At 37.8% G+C, this 21,380-nt stretch overlaps 1 protein-coding gene across 1 annotated transcript in view; it reads right to left on the reverse strand.

Moving 5' to 3' along the window:
* Positions 1-21,380, reverse strand: part of pcdh1a (protocadherin 1a) — a 126,481-nt gene that overhangs the window by 99,228 nt on the left and 5,873 nt on the right. The window contains exons 2-3 of the mRNA XM_011483680.4: positions 14,103-14,917; positions 11,627-13,813 (exon numbers count right to left, since the gene is read on the reverse strand). Coding sequence (XP_011481982.1) covers positions 11,627-13,813; positions 14,103-14,897 — 2,982 coding nt within the window. The 5' untranslated portion in view covers positions 14,898-14,917. The remainder of the gene's footprint in view (positions 1-11,626; positions 13,814-14,102; positions 14,918-21,380) is intronic.

Consider the following 21,380-nt stretch of genomic DNA (forward strand, 5'->3'; position numbering starts at 1 on the left):
AGCAGTTTATAAATGGCTTGTGAATATGAACCCCTATTTGATCACGCTTTAGATTGGGGGGCTGCAAAACACTTAATAAACTGTTAATAGCAGCACTGTTATTATCTCATAAGGCATTTTATGAAGGATTAATAGATGTCTTTATAAGCAGCTTAATACAACATTACTAGTGCTTGTTCATGTCTTATAAATAGTTTATTAATGAGTCTTTTACTGTGTTTATAAGTCTCTTATTTGAACTTGTAAGTCAGTTGTAAGAAATTTACAACTGCTAATAGATATCTTTATAAGCAGCTTAATACAACATTAAAAGTTCTTGTTAATGTCTTATAAATAGTTTATTAAGGACAATTACAACTGCTTATAAATGTGTTTATAAGCAGCTTAATACAACCTTTCTAGTGCTTGTTCATGTCTTATAAATAGTTTATTAATGAGTCCTTTAATGTGTTTATAAGCAGCTTATTTGAACTTGTGAGTCAGTTGTAAGACATTTACAACTGCTAATAAATGTCTTTATAAGCAGCTTACTACAACATTAAAAGTGCTTGTTAATGTCTTATAAATAGTTTATTAAGGACACCTATTATAAAGCGTTACCCATTTATTTTAAAGAAACCACAGATTGTGGTTGCGTCATGTAGCCAAACGTATATGAACCTGTGGAAAAATGAAAACGACTCATTGAAAACCACTGACATTTTATCAAAACGTGATCGATACTTAGAGACCATCACTTTTAAATAACTGAGCATCATTTTAATAATTTTCCTTCTGCATCAAGAAGCAACTCAGCAGAGCTGGAGGGCTTGAGCTTAGCAGGACCAGCAGTGCAGAAGGTTCAGTTACAATCGTACAGAAATGTATTCCCAGATCTACAAGCCCTTAAAATACTGTAATGTTACATTATTAAACACAATTTCCCTATTAACTACACTAAAGCCTGCATTATGAATAAAATAGTTTTTCCTTTTAAATGACAATATTACGCATTTAATTTATACACGGACAATGATATTTGCAGATAATAGATTGAGATTTTCAACACTCATTCATATATATTTTTAACGATCTGTTCGGATGTTTCTTTTATGAGGAGGACCTTACCTCTCAGTAACACCAACTAAATCTGCCAAAACAACACAATGTATGCCTGAGTCAGAACTGCCCCTATGGGTGAATACAAACTGGCTTTGGGTGAAAAATGGGCTAACCTGTTTTAGGGCACGCAGGTATGAGATTTTTAGATCTTATGGCTATGTCACACAGCCTCTACGTACATTTTTTTGCATATTGGATTGATGAGAATTGGTCATACAACGTGAAAATATGTGGAAAAAGTGAGAAAAGTTGTGGTTTTAATTGTCATAGATGTACCACGAATGAAACACGCTAAAACCAAGGAAGAAGTACGAAAAACCACTGACACATCACATAAATCAGTGTAGAACATGAACTGTGTGGGATTATTGGACTGTTTATATGCAATTCATTAGTGACTCTATTACATAATTTAAATTTGATATGTGTGCCATATACATGCATGAATAGTTTTTAGACATACGCGGAACAGTCGTGAAAAGCCACAAATTCGCGAATGCATCTTGCAAAAATCCCCATTGTATAAGATTTACATAACTTTTGTGTATAAACTACGTAAAATGTGTGAAAACTGAGTAATTCTCAAGCAAATATCTTTACAAATAGATTTACCACACAGAAAACCATGGTACATTCCATATTTAAGGAAGGTGGCACCACGAACCTCAAGGAAACCGGAAGACACACCAGTGCTCCCCTTAAGACATGGCCGCTCCCCTCTATGACCTTCTACTGGCCCGGACAACCCAAAAACCTGCAGCACTTGTACGGATCAACCCCCCCCCCCCCCCCCCCCCCCCATATGGGTGCATGTGACTAACCCTTAGATGGTGGAGCATATTGACAAGTCCAAATTCAGACCTTGGTATAAGTGTCAATACTTTAGGAATTTTGTCTTTGCAGCTGGGCTTAAATACGATATAAGAGTGCAGAAACTGATAACTCAGGTGTTAACTTGTGATAACTAATGTCAATTCTTCACCAACGCTTCCTCCAAATCTCAATCTCAAAGAGGCAAATCTGACACCTCAGTCCAAGACTAAGGCACAAAGGAAATCAATCCTTAATTCATTCCTTACAACGACCTGATAATTGAAGCCATTTGCAATTCTGAGGTCTTTTCTACCCTCTAACATGTTTATCATTTGTCTGCTTAGATGGTTCAATCAGGAGCATCCTGGATAGATTTGTTTCCATCTGAAACACCTTAAAACTTTTGTTTTATTATTATTATTTTTTTCCCACTGGCTTTCTGAAGGCTGAATACGTGTTTAAAAGTGTTTGCTTAAACAAGTAATTTACGACAATTTCTTATAAAACTTTTTTTCATCATTTTACAAGTTTTGCATATTAAAACTTTTTTAATGCGCAATGCAGCAAATATATAGTAGGAAAGACTGTAGAAGTATCTGTTTAAGACCCGCTCTGATCATATTTTGCTCTCTTGTAAAATATTTCTGAGAGGTCTTTTGTTGATGATTATGTCATTTTTTGCCAAAACTAAACTTGTGTAAATTTCTAGGACAGCAGTTCATTAGAAATGTGCCTCTGGGTTATGGGCAGGAAGATTCGCCAAGAGGCAACCCTGCACCCCTTTGCTGAGGGCTCTCTGTTTACACACTCACCTGCTAGCTCACAGCCCCTTCACACTCCCAACCTAACATTAGTGGTGCAACAAAAATAGTGTAGGTTTCCAGCTATATAGTTTTGAGCCAGACATCAAAATGAAGCAGAGCAGCGGCCCTGCCAGTGTATTTTATACGTAGCGAATACAATATTTGTCTGCTCTGATTTACAACGATCTGCATAGACTTTCTATAAATGCGTCCTCCATCATCAGAAAAATGCCACAATAACATGCTCAAAAGAACAAAAACACAAGTTTCATTGCAGTCTTGGATAGGTCAAGTTCTATCATGGTACCACTGTCTAAAAAAACATGGTATGCTGTATTTAGATACTCGAGTCAAAGCTTTGAGGCTTTTTACTGAAAAGAAATGCTGAGAAGCACTGCAGGGAGAATGTGAAAATGCCAAAAAAACAAAAACAAAAGAAACATGACAATTGTAAATTGTTGCCACTAAAATAGAAATATGGTGTACAGGTATGTTTTCTGTTGCACAAAAAACATTGTTATTTGTTATTTTAACACCTTACAGAGAAATCTCTGCATAAATTAAACATGTTTTCTCTATTTGAGCACTGTAAATGTCAGTTTCTGCCAGATGTGCAATGTTCAATTTTAGATTGAACATGGATTTCATTGGTTTAGTTTGTTCATTTTATGCTATTTTATTTTAATTTATTACTTAAAAACCAAGAACAGAGGTAACTTTTTGGTGTTAGTGTGTAGAACCAGAAATATGTAAAATAATGAGCCTGAAAAGCTTCAAGCAGAAGTCATAAGAGATGAAAGTTTTGACTGTTGATTGGTCTTTGTCTAATTAAAATGTCCTGGATTTTAAAAGCCTGCATGAAACAGACAGACAGCAGCAGCACCGGGGCATCTGGATGGTGCCAAGAAGTTGTAGCTGCGCTGAATGTAGCAGGTGATGTATGCATCCAGTGTTCCCGCATAAACCTTGATTATTGAGCTGTGCCATCTTTCAAAGTGTGCAGAGCCAGATTGCAAAGCTGACATCCGTCTCTGTCTACTTTAACTCAAGGTAAGGCACACTTTCTCCATCCTGCCATGATAGCCCACTTCAAAGAATGGCTGCAGATGCTTTATGAAAAATGTTGGCAACAATTTCCACTGGCTTTGCACTATTTTTAATGGCAATAAGCAGATACAGCAGTGAAGATGCAAATGGGTGGAGGTAAAGGATTTTACTGTCTGTTTTATTTACCCAGTAGGATAACTAGTTAAAATTAGAGAGGACGGGTAATGAAATTATGTCAGAAAAATTTGGGTTCAGCATAATCCTGTCCGTTTCCAAGGAAAAATTACCAAAGAAGATAGAGATGCACTGGGATGGAGAGGCATCCCATTCCTGTGAAAGCCAATTGATATGAACAGAACCATAAAGACATTTCACTAAAGCTCATACTATTGGTATTATTATTATTATTATTTACAAGTGTTTTTTTTTTTTTTTATCTGGTTCCTAGTATGTTCAGTTAGCTTGGGAAATATTTATTTAAAAAAAAAGTGTGTAGTGATTGTATGTACCTAATCAAATTTTTTCTCCTTCTAAAAGTACACATAAAAAAGACATGGTTTCTGATTTCATTATTAACTTTGATAAAGAGTAACAGAAATTTCCTACATCCAGATTTCTTAATACACTTTTTGTAGTTCTGCTATTTAATTAAATGTAAAAAAATTGCATTTTTCTAAGCTATTTGGAAGATATGGTTAGACAGAAATCTAAATGATTGTGCAGAAAAAAATCTTTAAAGAGGAACAAATTTTGATTTAGAGAAAAATGAAGAAACAGTTTAAAAATCCTAACATTATTGATATTTTTCTATAGTAAGTGTGATATATTAAAGCAGCTACATTATTATCTATTATTCATTTATAGATCAGTTCTACAAATTATTTAAAAGTGGCTATTTTGTTTTTATTTTTATAAAGGTTTACTGTTAACAAACATCACAGTATTAGGGCCACCATAAACAGAAAAATATATAAATTTAAAAGCATGAAGTTGTAAAATAATGAAAAAATGTTTTGTAAGAAATTATCGTAAATTTACAAGAAAAAAGTGGTATTTTTCAAGAAAAAAATTGAAAATGATAAGTAATAGTCTTAATTTTATTAGAATTAAGTCAAATGTATGAGAAAAAGTCATAATTCTATGCGATTAAAGTACAAAAAAAGATAATGTACTACTAAAATAAACTCAATACCTTAAAAGAAAAAGTATTAATTTTATGAGAATAAAGTCCTAAACAAGTCGTAAATTTATAAAATTTAAAATGAATAGCCTCTTACTTATGAAATTATAACTCCATTATTGTAAAATATTTACTCTTACTCATAATTCTGACTTTAATCTCCTAAATTTAAAAAAGTTATCATAAATGTATGGCCTTTTTCTTATTTCATTACAATGTTGTAGGACTTTATTTATTTATTTATACATTTTTCTGACGGCCTTAATACTCTGTCGTAATAAAAAGGGATTAAAAAAATTTATTAAAAGTAAATTCAAGTTTAATGCTGACTTTTTCTAAAATAGGTTTGTATGTACAATTACTTTAAATATGTATATAGATAAAAACTCACTTGTGGTCTTTTGTTCCCAACTCATAATTTCCAATTTCAGTAAAACAGCTGCACCCACAACAAGCAAATTCCAAGACAAGTTAAATTTAGCCTTGAGATTATTAGGGACATCATTCTGACAGCTTCATAACCCAATTTCTTTTCTTTGAAAATGTCTCCTTGTCCATGGTGCATGTAAAGTAAATCATAGAGGTGGCAACCTTCCCATAATGTCCCATTTTAGAAGCGACAAGTCTCTGAAACGAGGTTCCACAGTGCTGCAAACACCAAAAGGAGTTGTCAAGACTTTCTCCTCTCCTGTCTTTTTTAAAGGTGACATTATACATACGAAAAAATGTCTTTGTCAGCATATTTTCCTGTGTAATTTACCGCCAAATCGTTTCAGGATGCATGAAGAACATTTTCAGATGCTTTAATTTTATTACTGTTGTTAGGGGGATGTTGCTAGCGGAGCCTTTATGTTCACCCATCCTAAACAAAATTAAATGAAAAGCACACTGTATTTTAATGCAAGGCGCCTGCACAATAAAATGAAAGAGCTCTGACGGCTTTACTTTCTGCCACTGTGTGAGGATGAGTGGAACTCCACGCCTAACAAAGTGGAAGCAGTGTGCAGCGTTATATATGTTTGGATAAACAGATGCAGACTTCAGCACTTTAGGAAGTCCTTTTGTGGCATTCTATATTTGTCATTGACCGCGCTGCACAAGATCTGTTTCTGTTGCCTCTGTTATCTTTATCTGCCGGTGTCTACATACTCTGCCCCTGTGTGTTTGAATCACAATGCTTGTTGAGGGCAATAAGGCTGCAATGATTTCCCCCGCCGGTGTCTGCGTTTGAGTTCAACCTCCAGTGACAGTTACCTGAATGTTAAAAGTATGATCCAGGCGCACTCTGGAGCCGACAGTATTTATCGGAGGACGTGGGAGGAAAGGGACATGACATAAGAGGCACAGCGGTGAAAATGCACCCTGTGTACATTACATTACACGTTCCTTGCCTTCTTCTGCAGCCGTCTCCAAGTTAAAAATAACTCAAACCTGTGCTAGCTTCCTGCTCAGATCTGCTCATGTCATCTCTGTGACTGCAATTGATACACCGTGGCCTTGATGATGGATCACGCAGCCCAACATTATGGCCCGAACGTCACATGATCTGAGCCCCCAAAGAGACAATCCACATCTCTTTCCCTAATCCTTCCTTTCCCTAAAATTTTTAGTTGAATATAGGCTGTATTTAAATGGCTTAGTAAACCAAGGCGTGTGCTGTATGGGCAAACGTTTAGAAGGCAGCCCTGAAAAAGGGAAACAATGCACCACAATTACTCAGTACGAATGTAAAGCCAACACAATCTACTGAATCACACTTTGCTACTATAAAACAGTAAGCAGAAAACATGCAGTATGGGCAGGGTAAATTACTCCGGCATTACTTCATTTTCCTTCTGGCCTTCCTTTTCTGGGTAATCAGCCAGGGCAAACATGTGCTGCATAAAGAGCTATGAGTGTGTCATCTGAAAAATACTGGAAGGCATGCTGGAAAAGGGAATGGAAAAGGATAGGGAAAATAAGTCAGCTGCGATCTGTGCTTACGCTACTCCTGCCTGAAATGTAGATGACATGTCTTCAATGATTTCTAAGTTCCACTAGTCTTGAGCACAAGTACGAGGGAACGATGTGTCACATTCTTGTAGAACAACTGCAAATTTAGCCTCCGGCCTTGTCTGAAATACACCTCTGCTGACTTCAAACAGCTGTATTGAACTAAATTGGGCTAATCCCAGCTCAAAGGGATGCCTAAAGTTCACAAAGTGTGGGCCCTGCTTAACAAAGAAGCGGGTTAATTAAGAATCACACTGACTCACTCTGCTCAAAGGATCCACCGGATATGCTATAGGTAACCATAGACCCCGAGGAGAGTCATGCTCATTTATTTTAAAAGAATAAAATATTTTTTATTGTTTTGTTTTTTTTTGTGCGTGGAGAATTTACAGCTTTTCCATTAAGGATGAACACTGTATACCAAATGACAACTCATATTTGGCAGCACCCACTTTTGTTCAAATGTTAATCTCTCATTAAGTGCAGGGTGAAGAAAGGTGTCAGCTTTGAGGACCCAACAGGGCTAATTATCGGCCGTAACGGCTAAGGTGAGTCACCGGTTTCTTCAGCAACCGTCATGAAAAATCACACATTTGAGGGAGCTGAGAGGGCAAACAAGAACAATGCACAAACAATGTTTGTTTTCCACATGCAAAAATTGCAGCCGCACAAAGCACTCTAATCTTCTGTGACTGTTGGTTAATCCAACAGTAATAAACACTTTATTAAACCTAATTAAATTTAAAACCTTTCTGGTCGGCTATGCAAATCAAGAAAAGAAAAAAACTGAATCAACAAATTAAAAATGAGCCACTCTGCTGCTAAAACTCAAATGAAAGGTCAAAATGGAGGTAGAATGCAAATTGCAACTAAGTTAAGTGTTTCAGGGGACACCAGATGGACTGGAGGGGGTCATCCTTGTTTTTCGGTGACCTTTAAAGTTGCCTTTTCTCTAATTTTGTAAAAAAATAAAATAAAAAAATCAAGGCATGCACATATTCATGACAAAAATGAAATACTCTGTAATAACGAATCATAAACTCTACCAAAATTGTCCTACACAGCTCATAAACGGACTTTACAGTATACATTTTTTCAATCCAAGGTTTAGTAATGCATATTTATTCCTTTGAAATCCCCTTTTTCTGTCCGGGCTCAATAACAAAAAATAAGGGATACACCTGAGAATAGTCTAACTTGCCAAGACCCTGAGGAAAATTCCCAGTGTCCCCACTTTAATTACAATATTACTCAAACAGGTCCAAACAGAATGAAAGCAACTTTAAGGGTCTCTGTTGAAATTCCAGCTGAGCCAAAGCACCTTTTATGTGAGCAAGTTACATTTTTCTTTTCTTTAGCGGGATTTTAAGTCTTACACTAAAGCATATTTTTGATGTAAGACTTTGAAGACATAATTAGCAATTACTGCAATCACAAACAGTTTTTCTTCTTAAAAAAAGGACAACAAAGGAATGGATTCTCCTTTATTTGCCTCACACAAGCATATCATCTGTCTGTATGCACATAATGCAGAGCTACTCAATTTGCACAGAGGCATTGGAACAGTTGGCAAAGGAAGCTCTGTCCATGGTGCTGAATTTCATTGGTTCCACACATGTACAGTACATTAAAAGCACTGCTTACACTTGTGGTTGTAAAGATACTGAACAGGCAAATGTCTTCAAAGTGACTTTCTTGTTTGTTTGTTTTTTGTGTTTTATTTTGGCATGTTGGCACAAGTACACGACAAAAGATGGCTTTATTTTATTTTTATTTCATTTTATTTTATGTCCACGCTCCCCAATTCTCCTCTGAAGAAATATGTCAGTTGAAAGCCATAAGATTACGTCCCTGGAAATGCATTCCAAAAACTCTGTGCCTGATTGGGTTAATCTGAAGCAATTAAAGGGCTGAGAATTTCTCCATGGAGTCTTGGGAGAAGATCAAAATGTTTCTAAATTGATGGCAGCACCAGCGCCTAGTGTGGGGAGACAAAACAAAGAAGTGCTTTCCACATATAGCTGAGACATGCTCAGATAGGACTGTGATCTAATTAGGACATCTTAAAACATCTGTTGGAGCGCTGGAATCTTCAATGAGCCTTCCTTGTGCATACGATGTTTATGTATTCCACAACTGAGCTTCAGACTTTTATCAAAATATATGCAGGGGAATAAATGTCCAAAATGGATTTTCTCTGTTAAAGATTTAAAGAAATACATGTGGTTGTAAAATAATTTGTACAAATGTCTATAGATTCATTCAGGCAAGCTGATAAAAAGTTTTGTTGCATTAAATTCAACTTTATAATCCGTTTTTTCCCCAATCTGTATTTGTGAATGCACAACCTTTTAGATAAGATTAGATAAAACAAGAGCCTGGGATACCTGACCATATTCTGAAAAAAAGGGTGTCATTGGTTGTGCAGAGCAGCACAGTTAATTAAAGCAACAGCACTACTCTGCATCTGTCACATAACTTGGCTTTTACTTTAATTATATATTTTGGCCAATCTGTTCTTCCTGATGTGAGAGGGGATGCCATACATGAGACAACATCTGCTGAGGTATGTCACATCAGCTTTAGCATCTGTGCGTGTTTTTACGCAGTCTATCAATCAATCGAGAGCGTTTTTGCATCACATTGAGAAAGCTCATATGCAGAGCTGACAAGTGCTTAGCTTACAATTAGCGCACTTCCACTCAGCAGTGATATAACGTGCAAAATCCCCAGATTGGCACAACACACAGAAATCCAGACACGCCCTGTGGCTTGCAGTCACTTTGGTCCTTTTTGCTGTCGGTCAACAGAACGGCAGTGACTGTTCTCTGAACAGACTCCACCCAAAAAAAGCTTGTGATCACCTAAGCTGTCAGCCAGCATCTGCTGAAACTACCAACCAGTCAAGTGTGAGGCTGGCTCTGAAGATGTGTCACCTACACGTGTTTAGAACTCAGCTACATGCTTCCCTTCTATTTTTGCTAATTTTCATGTGACAAACATTATCTGCAAAGCCTTCGGGAGTGTCAAACTGTTTTACCAGTGACACCGTGACGTGGGAAGCATCTTGAAAGCCCGTGTCAACTCCTGCCGGATGAAAATAAACTGCGTGCACCAGTGCCAAATAGTTTCAGAACAAAATAATGACCATCTTTGAATGCCACTGTGGCAACACGAATACAGCACTCTCAGATCTCGCTGCTGCATAAATCATAAATAAATATTTCTCAGTGTAGTTCAGAGGCATCAGGCATGTTTAGGTTGCTAATCACAGCATGTATCTGTGACTTGTTTGTTGTGGCAGGCCCTACGCTAGGAGCTTGAAGATCTTTGAATTTAAATGAAGCAGATTTTACCTCTAATTGACACAGGATGTTTTGTCTTTCTCTTTTGACTCACTCGTTATGAATAAGTACTCTAATAAATGGAAAAGTGGCGGATCGGTTTCAACAACTTAAGCTTAGAGGTCTAAATGGGGGGGATCAAGACATCTGGACATTTTTTTTCTTCTGCATTATATTGCAAGTTAAACTATTTAAGGATAATAGTAGAAGCCTAATCCCTTTCTTCACAAAAAATGCACTTTTAAACTTGTCTAGTCCAACATGCATATTCACACTTTTGCAAATGGTACAAAAATCCTGAGACACACTAGTTTTTGTTTTTTTTACTAGTTTTTTTTATCCCCAGACTCTGTATTTTTTTCCCTCCATCTAATCCCCTCTGAGTCTAATAATATTTCTGTTTTCATGGCGATTTGAGTCTTGCCAAATGTTGTACAGATAAGAGGAGATAAGAGCATAAGGAGCAAAGAGATAAGAAAAAGTGACCTGCAGAGATCAGAGCACTGGAGGTCAGGCAGGAGAGCGGAAAGAACTAACAGAGAAATGGACCTTGCCGGATTGACTCCACTACCAACTAGCCACCAAAAATAAAGAAATAAATTAAAAGAATTTGACAGGCAATCTTGGTTGATTGACAAATGGACAAAATACTCTTGTCTTCAATTTTAACATTAACACCAGACAAGTTATAGAGAAGGGAAACGGTATGTCACTATGGTTGCAATCAAAGTGACAGTGTTGACTTTTTCTTTTATCTTATCTGCTTAATTTGTAAAGCACATTCACATTGAACACTTGTCTCCAAATCCTCCATTGGAGGATTATAAAAAAAAATGCTACAAGAACATGTTTAAAACACCAAAAGCTTGTGATTCATCTGAGTGAGTCTTTAAATTTTCAGCTACAAGAACAAAAATAAAATTTTATCTCAATCTAGTCAATTTATATGAGTTAGAAGTTGAAGTAGACGTCCTCTTTCACTCTGAAGCCTTATAATCTGAACAGTTCTGCAGTGAATAAAATAGAAAATAAAAAAAGGAATAAAATCTGCAGTAAATGTTGAAGTTCAATCCTCCATTTTACAATCCTGAATAATGGCACTATGACAACAAATTCCATTCACGTTACTGAAAAATTATTTTTCTCAGAAAATTGCAGAAAATTACTGTGACTGACTTGCATAGTGCAAAGTGAGAGTTTTCTTTAAGCTTTAAAATGTCTTTAAAAAGTTACTTTACACAACAGGAATGGTGTATGCGAGTACTAAAACTTCCCTGTATTACCATATGATGCAGCACACCAGTGAGCATTGTCACTGCAGCTAGATTTGCTGTGATTTACCTTACCTGTTTGTTGTTATACTTGGATTGGCTGGTCTTGTAGCTGTAGTCAGAGTACTGGTCTGAGCCGGTTGAGTTGTCGTCTCCTCCGGTTCCAACAAAAGTGTTGGTAGCAGGAAGATCCTGGACCGCCTGGTGCTTCTGAGAGCCTGAGGGTGATTGGGCTTGCAACTGGATGGATGGTAAAGGTGAGTTGGAGCGGTAGTGTCTCCCTATGTCAGGGCTTCCCGGTGAATATGTTAAGGGAAGGTGTATCCTGGGGCTGTCGCTGACTCCATCAAGGTTAAACTTGAGACTTTTTTGAAGGCTGACCTCTTCTTCTTCCCCCAGCGGTTTTGGGGACTTGTGAAGTTTGCCCTTTTTTCCTCGTTTGCCCTTGGCATTTTTCGGTGCCTGCTTTGGTGCATATAAGTCTTTTGTTTCTTTTTTGCCAGCTTGGTAGCCACTCTTTGTTTCCCTTTGAATACGATGGCGAATAAATACAACTGCCAAGATCAAAATGACAACACCCGCCACTCCAGCAAGACTTCCAAACAAAATGTTACTACGCTGTGCAGCAAAACTGCTTTCAGGGTCACCAGCAATGTCTCTGTCCAAGGGAGTGTACAGACTGTGTCCAACCAAGGCTTCCACTAAGCTGACATTTGAGATGGTTTCATTGACATAAATGTGAACTAGGGCTGTGGCATGGCGTGGAGGCTTGCCCCGGTCACTCACTCGCACCACGAGACGATGTAGTCCACCATGCTTGCGGGTCATCTCCTTTGCCAATGTGATCTCTCCACTAGAGGGCGAGATGCGAAAGAGTTGGTATGGGTTTCCCCCAGCAATACTGAAGACCAGATCTGCATTCGGCCCACTGTCCAAGTCCTCTGCCTCTACTACGTCAACATGACTATCTGGAGAAGCTACAGGTGACAACTGTCTAAAGGAGGAATTTGAAGGTTTAGTGACCACAGGATCGTTGTCATTTTCATCCAGAACATTAATGGTAACACCAACATATGAAGACCTGGGTGGTTCTCCACCATCCACCGCTTTGAGACGGAATGTATAACTACTTTCTTTTTCCCGGTCAAATGAGATGCTTGAGAGAATGGTACCTGTTCCATTTTGAACCACAAACTTCCCTCCATCGGGTTCAACAGAGAGGTGAACGTGAGCATTCTCCCCTTTATCCATATCCAGGACTGTTACCATGCCAACAGGACTGAGAGGAGGCATGTTTTCTAGAACTGAAAAGCTGTAGCCACTAAGCATGAACTTGGGGTCATTGTCATTGCAGTCAAGGACTTTTATCACCACAGTTGCTGTTCCTTTATGAACTGGTGAACCTTTATCTGCTGCAGTGACACGAAACTCATATCTTTCTTTATGTTCCCGGTCGAGTGGGGTTCGGGCTTTTACTTCCCCTGTGTTTGGGTCAATTTCAAACAAACCTTTGATATATGAGTCCCCAACAATGTTGTAAAACAGTTCAGCATTAGTGCCACTGTCAGCATCTGTGGCTGTAACATCCAAAATTGTTTCCCCTGGTTGGTTTTCTTCAGCAAAGTCAACCTCAAAAATGGTAGGGGAAAACACTGGAGAGTTATCATTTACATCAGTCACCTGCACTTTTAAGGAATTTGTACTGGAGAGTGCTGGGTTTCCTGAATCCACAGCAACGATTTCCACTCTGTATTCTTTGACTCTTTCATAGTCAAGAGGAGTGGTAGTTTGTAAGAAATATTTTCTTTTGTTGTCACTGGTTGAGTCGCTGGCAGGGCGCAGCTGAAAAGGCACGTCTCCTGCTACAACACAAGTGACCACAGCATTCTCACCTTCGTCTTTGTCAGACACTTGCACCAAAGCAACAGCTGTCCCCACTGGCATGTCTTCTGAAATATTGGCTATCCCTTCACTGTGAGTCACAAGACCAATCCCACGAATCTCCACAGCCGGGGCATTGTCGTTTTGATCCGTCACTTCAATGGTTACGAATGTCTTGGAGCTTTTAGGTTGAGGACCCTTATCCCTTGCTACCACGTAAAAGGAAAGGCTGTTTATTTCTTCTCTGTCGAGTGGTCCTTTTACATAGATAATTCCAGTAGTCCTATCAATCCGTAGGAGTTTTGGCACAGGGTCTACTGCTTGGTGAAGAGAGTATTCAATTTCTCCATTAGGGCCCATGTCGGAGTCATCTGCTTTGACCTGAAATGCAAACATAGACGCTGGTTAAAGGGATACATTTTAACCAGTTTGTTGGGTTTGATCCAACATTTAAATGTTTTTCAATACTTGTTGATTTTGAAATAAATAGTTCAACACATTATGTTTAGAAACAAGTTTTTGAAAGATGAAACTGCTCTTTATTTTTATTTTACACCTACACTATCAAACCACATTTTCTGAAAGATACCGTAAACTATAATATTGTTACAAGAACTGCATCTAAAAGGATGATAATGGTGTAAGCATGCATTCATATTTCTACTCTTACCTGCAGTACAGAGTGGCCCACTGGACTGTTTTCTGAAACTTCTGCCTCATACGAGGGGTGTTCAAACTTGGGAGAGTTGTCATTGGCATCCGTCACTACTACTCTAAGCAAAGCTTGGCTGTAGCGCTGAGGGTTCCCGCCATCCACTGCTTTGATGGTGAGGTCATAAGAATCTTTTAGCTCCCGATCTAGGTTGCCAAGGACGATGAGTTGTGGGAGCTTCCCTCCCCTGTCATCAGCCACTTGTAAACCAAATAAGGTGGCTGCATCTGGCCCTGCAGTCAGCGCATAGTCAGCAACTCCATTCCTTTCTGAGTCCCTGTCTGTAGCCAGAGGGATGGAGAATAATGCCCCCATGATTGTGTTCTCTGGGACAGAGATGGTGAGCACAGACAAGGGAAATTGTGGGGTGTTGTCATTAATGTCTTGTACTTCAATGCGTCCTTCAATAAGTCGGGGGCTCGGGTTTTGTAACAGATCTGTCACAGATACTTCAAACTCCAGATAGCAGGGCTTGCCCTTAACAAGGGACCGACAGTCCCTCAGGGTCTCTCTGTCTATGGGAATCTCCGTGGTGAAAATGTCTCCCGTTTTTCCATCGACACGAAGATAAGGGGCACCGACCTCTAGCTTGTAGAGGTGACCTGAATCTGGCAGTCCATGGTCTGCTGCCAAACTACCAATAAGGGTGTTTGGAGGCTGCTCCTCCTGGACTCGGTACAGGATACTGCCTTTAGCAGGACCACAGTGCAGCAGCACGACCAACAACAGTAGGACTCGGGAATTTAGTTCCATGAGGTCATCTGAAGATCGTCCTGTAAATGACAAAGACAAATTGGGTCAAGATTTTGAGGATGTTAAAGTGCTGTAGTACCTTTTTTCCTCAAAAGTAATAACATTAGTTAAAATTTAGGAGAAGTTTAAAAAAATAACTGAACTTTCAGTGTGCAAAAGGAGAAAAAGAAATTCTATGAAGCTGTACAGCAGGAAGACATTATTTTTTGTAAACAAGTTACACAAACCTAAAGCAGGCCTAGAGGAAACATAAAAAGAGATACTTAAAGGAAAGGACCAAATACCAGGGTGGTTCTTTTCTTTCCAAAAGTTTCCCTTGCTCAGTTTTATTCATTTTAGGTAAAAATTAATGTTGGATCATAAAATTATATCTTTTTGAGCTCCAACATAAAACTAATGAGAAAACTGAGGTGGATTGTTTCAGCTGAGTAATCAAATAAAAATGTAATACAAAATCTCACAACCATGAGACTCATTATTTCTCTATTACCGTATTGTGTGCTGAGTGAGGAAGCAATGTATTTTTAAAATAACCTATGCTATGTAGCCTGCCCTCAGGAATAAATGCTTACCGACCTGCCAAAATATCATCAATTCAGAGAGATGAGCAGTACCCTGATTCATTTAGCTAGATAGAGAGAGCCCATTAAGCTTCCCAATAATAAGAGGGCATTTACCTTTTTTCCCCTCATTATGTAACTTTACTATTATCTTTACATGTAGTTTTCAACAATAAAGGAATTTCTGTCATGGTCCCAATATTTCTGGGAAGGCCAAACCCTGTAATTACCATGTTTGATTTTTAAACCTTCTAACTCCTCAATTATGGCCCATTATTTCAGCGTCATCTTTGATTTGCAATCCTTCTTCCTAAAGAATTTGGTCTTTTTTTTCCCCATTCTTCCATTTATTGGGTTCATCAATGTCAGTGTGTTCAGAGTGCAACTGGTAATTGATGAAGAGGAGGAAAATCAAGCTTCGATGCTCCAGAAAGCATTTTTTAAAAATGTTGTCATGCGTGGTGCATCACTGGATGCACAGACTACTGTAATTATGTCTTGTTCAATTTGATGTTGTCCGCTGTGTGTGCTGTTTATTGGGTTTGTATTACTGATGCACTGCTTAACTATACAAATCAATAAAGGCTCTTATGGATCAGGGATTAGTCAGACTGCGCCAATACATACTCAAGACTCTTTTAGCTACTGTTTTCACAATGCAGGAGTAATTTAATTCACTTTGAACTCTGTTAAAAAATGCCAGCTCACCAACAACTGCCTGTCTTGGGTAAAAAAAAGAAAAAAATCAATGCCCATGTCAAGCATTACATCATTTTAATCCCAAAGAAGTGGTTTTAATTGCATCTGAATGTATCTAATATAAAAAAGCAAGGTGCTCAGCACATTCACAACTTAGAAATGTAAGAATGATGAAAAATATCCAAAGCTCCACCAGTGAATGTAAACAAATTTACAAAAAAGTGCAGCAGCTCATAGAAAACAATATTCCATCCAGATCTAAGACTGTAAAAACATTACTTTTACATTAAAAAATTAAAACATATATTCAATTCTTCCATTTAAGTTAGAAGTGCAGGTAATTGACACACTAACTGTTACCTAATCGATGCAGTGGGCAACAGCTGATCAATGAAATGCAAGCAGCGAGTCCACATTGTGTTTAAAAAAAAAGAGAAGTTAGGTGGAATTCAATCCCTGAGCAGTTTAATCCAACTCACATGCAAATTTTGTAATTCTTTTATCCCTTTTTTAAGCAAAAAGTAGTGTATTTTAAGCCTTGTTTCCACTGAGCAGTACGGTGCGTCCGGTTTATATTGCAATCGGTCTGCCTCATTGAGTCAGACTAATAATGGAGATGTAGATGTAGAAGTACAAATAAAACATGCAAAGAACACATACATTTAGAACATGAACCGTGCATGATTATTTTGCTCTGTATTTGCAATTCATTTGTGATTTGTGCGTCAATTGTGTTATTTTAACATGATACGTGTGCCATATACACAATATAAAATTTATATATCAGTGGGTCATGTGTAAAAAATCCGTTACACATACGTGGAACAGTCATGGAAAACCACACATTTTCGTATGCATCTCTAAAAAAATCACTCACAATTGCATACGATTTGCACAATATTTGCATAATATTTGCGTATAAAAAACTCAAAACCAAATTCACGTAAAGGCCAGTCAGCAGAAACCCTAGGTAGACATTTGCTCAAAACGACGAATGCGAGACATACTTAACCCTTGTGCTATCTTAGATGACCCCACCCTTACATTAACGTGTTCTCCCTACCATGACAAAGGTGGATAAAGGTGGAGAGGATTTCCTGTAATTCATGGACACCAGTGAAGATCACAAATCATTGAAGAAGAAAGGTTCAGCACACTGTCTAGTGGGTCTAGATCAGTGGTCCCCAACCACCGGGCCGCGGACCGGTACCGGGCTGCGGGAAATTTTGGCACCGGGACGCACAGAAAGATAAAATAATTTCCATTTTATTGTTTTTTTTTCGAAAAAAACGTGTTATTTTGAAAAGTGACCGGATTGTCTCTGTTACATCCGTCACACTTAACGCACGCCAAAGTCGCGACACCAAACTTCCCGTGATACACACCTTGCGTTGCACCTCAACCCCCCATCCCCCACCGGTCCGTGGTAAACGTGCCTTGCGTTGTACCGGTCCGCGGTGACAAAAAGGTTGGGGACCACTGGTCTAGATGACCCAACTCCCAACGTTAAAGTGCCTAGGATATCACAAGGGTTAAAGACTGAGATTTCATTCATGGAACGTGCAAAATGTATTTAGTGACTCTGTAACTTGGTCCTGAGTCTATATTAAAGTGAGGCAGTTTACTTGAAGTTTACCTTTTAGTCTGGATAAGTATTAGTTAGTATACTTTCTACACTATACGAACATCGTCTATAGTATATGTGCTGCACTTATACTCAAGTATTTTTTAATAAAATAAACTTCAAGTGTAATACTTTTTGCTAAGGGTAAACACAACCCTTAGTGTTCTATGTTTTTTCTTATTTGGTGTGCTTTTGTGTTAAATAAAAGCATTTGTTTTTTTTTCAAAATGTGTCAAGTTGAATTGAAAATTCAATTTACTGTATTATCATGTGAATAAACTGATTTAACTGCACTTTAAAAGTGGACACACTCAATTCTTTTTTTGATGTAAGCGTGATTGTTCTTTTGAAATAAGAGAGCTTTTTTTTTTAAACGGCTATTTAAACATGAAACCTTAATTAATTTCATAATGTTTTGGTGCCCAGGACTGTCCCTCTGCCATTTTAGTCACTTATACAATGAACAGGCTTGCTTTGATAGTGACATGATTGTTATGGTTGATGACACTCATGACTTAATGTCTTCCAGTTGGCCTCATGCCTGTCTTCCAGATGGCACTGTGCCTGGCAGCCCACTAAATTGGTGTTCCCATTTTTTTGTTTACTGACTTTAACATCATTTTTCCTGTAAAGGTTGCATTTACCTGACAATTCCTCATCAGCTGAATATCCTCACCTCTTTGTCGTTTCACATTCCTGAGCAGTGAATTTTATGTGACGGCATCCAACTCCTTTTCTGCCTCTCAAAGTGCTCCGACCTGATGGCAAAGTGGGGATTGTTCTGACACTTTTCTCTGCTAGATCATGTGAGATTTCTAACAACACTCCATGTCTGACAAAAGCTCACTACCTGAGCTGCAAAATGGATAAATTAGAAGTGCTCAACACAACCAGGAGTGACATTTCCTGCATCTCAGCGCTTTTTCTCTAAAAAACTTGGCTATCATCTGCCATCCCAGATGGTGTGGTAGACCCTTAAGACTACAAGCCGATTCCAGCAGATCACAAATCAGCATAAAATCAAATGGAGGAACAAGAGGTTAGCAAGTCCAGTGAGAGTTTTTTTTTTTTTTTCTTTCGGTTTTGGTCAGCTGCTTTGAAATCAAAAAGGTCTCCTGGTGATTTCCATGTTGAAGGTTGTTGTTTTTGTGAGAAATGACTTTTGTTAAAGTAGTCGGGCAGCGCACTCAACACTTTACACAGACCCTCAAATCTCAACAGACAAATACGATTGAAGCAGAGAATCATTGATGGCACAAAAAATAAAAAAAAATTCCTTTTAGTTGCTGCACCGCAGGAAGGTTTGACCTAAGTAATAACCGGGCTAACCTTTCAGAAGTTCACAACATTTTTTTCCTTTACCTGTGGTGTACCACTACCAAAGCTCTACAGAGTATGTTCCTTCCCAAATGATTAGTTTAAAGAAAAAAAAAACATCCAGTTGAGGAAAATCCACAAACAGAGGAAAGTGGAGCAGACACAATCCAAGCTGACATATTTCCAAATACAATCAAGGCGTCCGTGGATTGACCAAGAAGGGAAGTTTACTGAAGAAGCAGCGCTCCACTTCAAACTCCTCACCTCATGCTGTGTTCGCACAACCGTCCAGATGGTTTCCACCCGCAAAAGGCTGAGGACGTGCTGCCGTGGCACAGTTTTAATGTGGGAAATAAAAAAAACATCAAACTGCTGAAAGAAGGCACTTTTTGTTGCCTTAATGTTGAAAAAAAAAATAACAACAACAAACTATTTGGCAATTAAATTACATTAAATTTCTGAAAAAAAATCTAAAACTTCAAACTGTTTAATTAACATTTTTTTTATAGAGGAAGTATTTTTGTTGATCCTTTGTGTTTTAATGAAGTGTACATAAAAATCTACAAAAAAAATAGAATAAAAAGAAAACAGTTTTATTATTATTTAAATTAGTATTATTTTTGTTACACTCTAAGGCATAAGGCCTTAAATCACATGCTTTTAAACGTATGAAATGCTTCAAACATGGGGTGTTTTTCATGGATTTTCTCCCATCAAGTAGCTACATGAAATAGTGTATTTCTCACGGATCTTGCAGAATTTCTCCAGTGTTTCATAAAGTGCACATTTACTTTGTTTGATTGTGGATTTTACAAGGCAAACCACAAGTCTGCTAATTGCTAGTGAGTTTTCATTTTGATAGTGACAAGATTTCAAAAACTACTCTTTTTGGAATCAAGAAAACTTTAATAGTGAATTGTGCGTCCTACGTTCAGGTATTTTTAGCAAAATAACCAAAGATGTGGCCACTGTAATGTAAAATTCCTATCTCTGCCTGATGATTTGAACAAAAAAATAAATAAATAAAAAGATGGCAGACTGTAGGAATATTTTGTGATGTTTGGGGAAGTGTGCTTTTTTCTATGGGAGGAGCGTTTAGATACAGAAAGTGACAAGAAACCTCTAAGGGAACTCCATGCATGCTGGCTGATACATTACTATGACAACTTGTCTATGGAAGATAAGCTACTATCAACAGAGTTTTGGTCAGAATCATAATTTTTACAATGATTACAATTCTAAATCTCTCATAAATAATGTATAACTTGTGTTTGCTTATTCCAGATAAATAAACTTGAAAGTTAACTAAATGTACCTTATTTGCCTTTTAATCTTAGTAAATTAGTTGGGGATGTAGCTCTAATGTTATTTTTGTCACTTCAGTTTTGTTGTCTTCTGGACTTTTTTCAAGTGTGTTACATGAGCATGGACAAAAAAAAACATATGACGGCATGCCCCAGGCAGTGGCGGAGCTAGAACATTTTATATGGGGGGGGGGGGGGGGGGCAGAAGACTAGAAGGGGTACAAATACATATTTCAATCAGTTTTATTGTTGTTATCAATATTACAACAGTTGTTCTTTTAGCTGAGGTGCTATTATGAATGCCTGAGGATGTTTGTATTAATGAATTCCTAATTTTTGTCAATAAGGAGACAAATATTCATTTGAAAATTCAGGGGGGGGGGTCTTTTTGCTGGGGGGCAGCCCCCCACCCCCACCCCCCCGTAGCTATGCCCCTAACCTTAGGGCTACACATATTTTTCACCTGCACTTACATATTTGTCTGGTTTCCTCTATTTTGAATCTTAGAATGGGAGGAACCAGTGTTTTCATAAAAATTTCATTCACATTAACATTACCGTAACTCCCAACGTTGTAAGTAACACGTAAAAGTAACAGATTGATGCTGCTAAAACAAACGTTACTTTGACTACAGAAATTTCCAACCTTGTTAGTACCACATAAAAAAGAAACACAGTCCAACACAACTACACAGTAGCTGCATTAGCGTACTGACAAAAACACCGAACCTTGTTTGCAACTTGCAAAAAAAACAAACACAAGTGCGCTAATTAAAAAAAATGTCCAACACCGATACATGTCAGCTGTGTTGGCATTTTCACAATACCTGTAACTTCCAACAATGTTAGTAACACATAGAAAAAGAGACTGATACCGCTAAAACAAATGTGACTTTAACTACAATAACATGTTAATAACATGTAAAAAAAAAAAAAAAAAACACAGTCCAACACTGCTACACTTTGTGTTTGAGTGTTTT

The sequence above is a fragment of the Oryzias latipes genome, chromosome 14 (assembly GCF_053564925.1).
Source record: "Oryzias latipes strain Hd-rR chromosome 14, Olatipes_Hd-rR_3.1".
NCBI lineage: Eukaryota > Metazoa > Chordata > Actinopteri > Beloniformes > Adrianichthyidae > Oryzias > Oryzias latipes.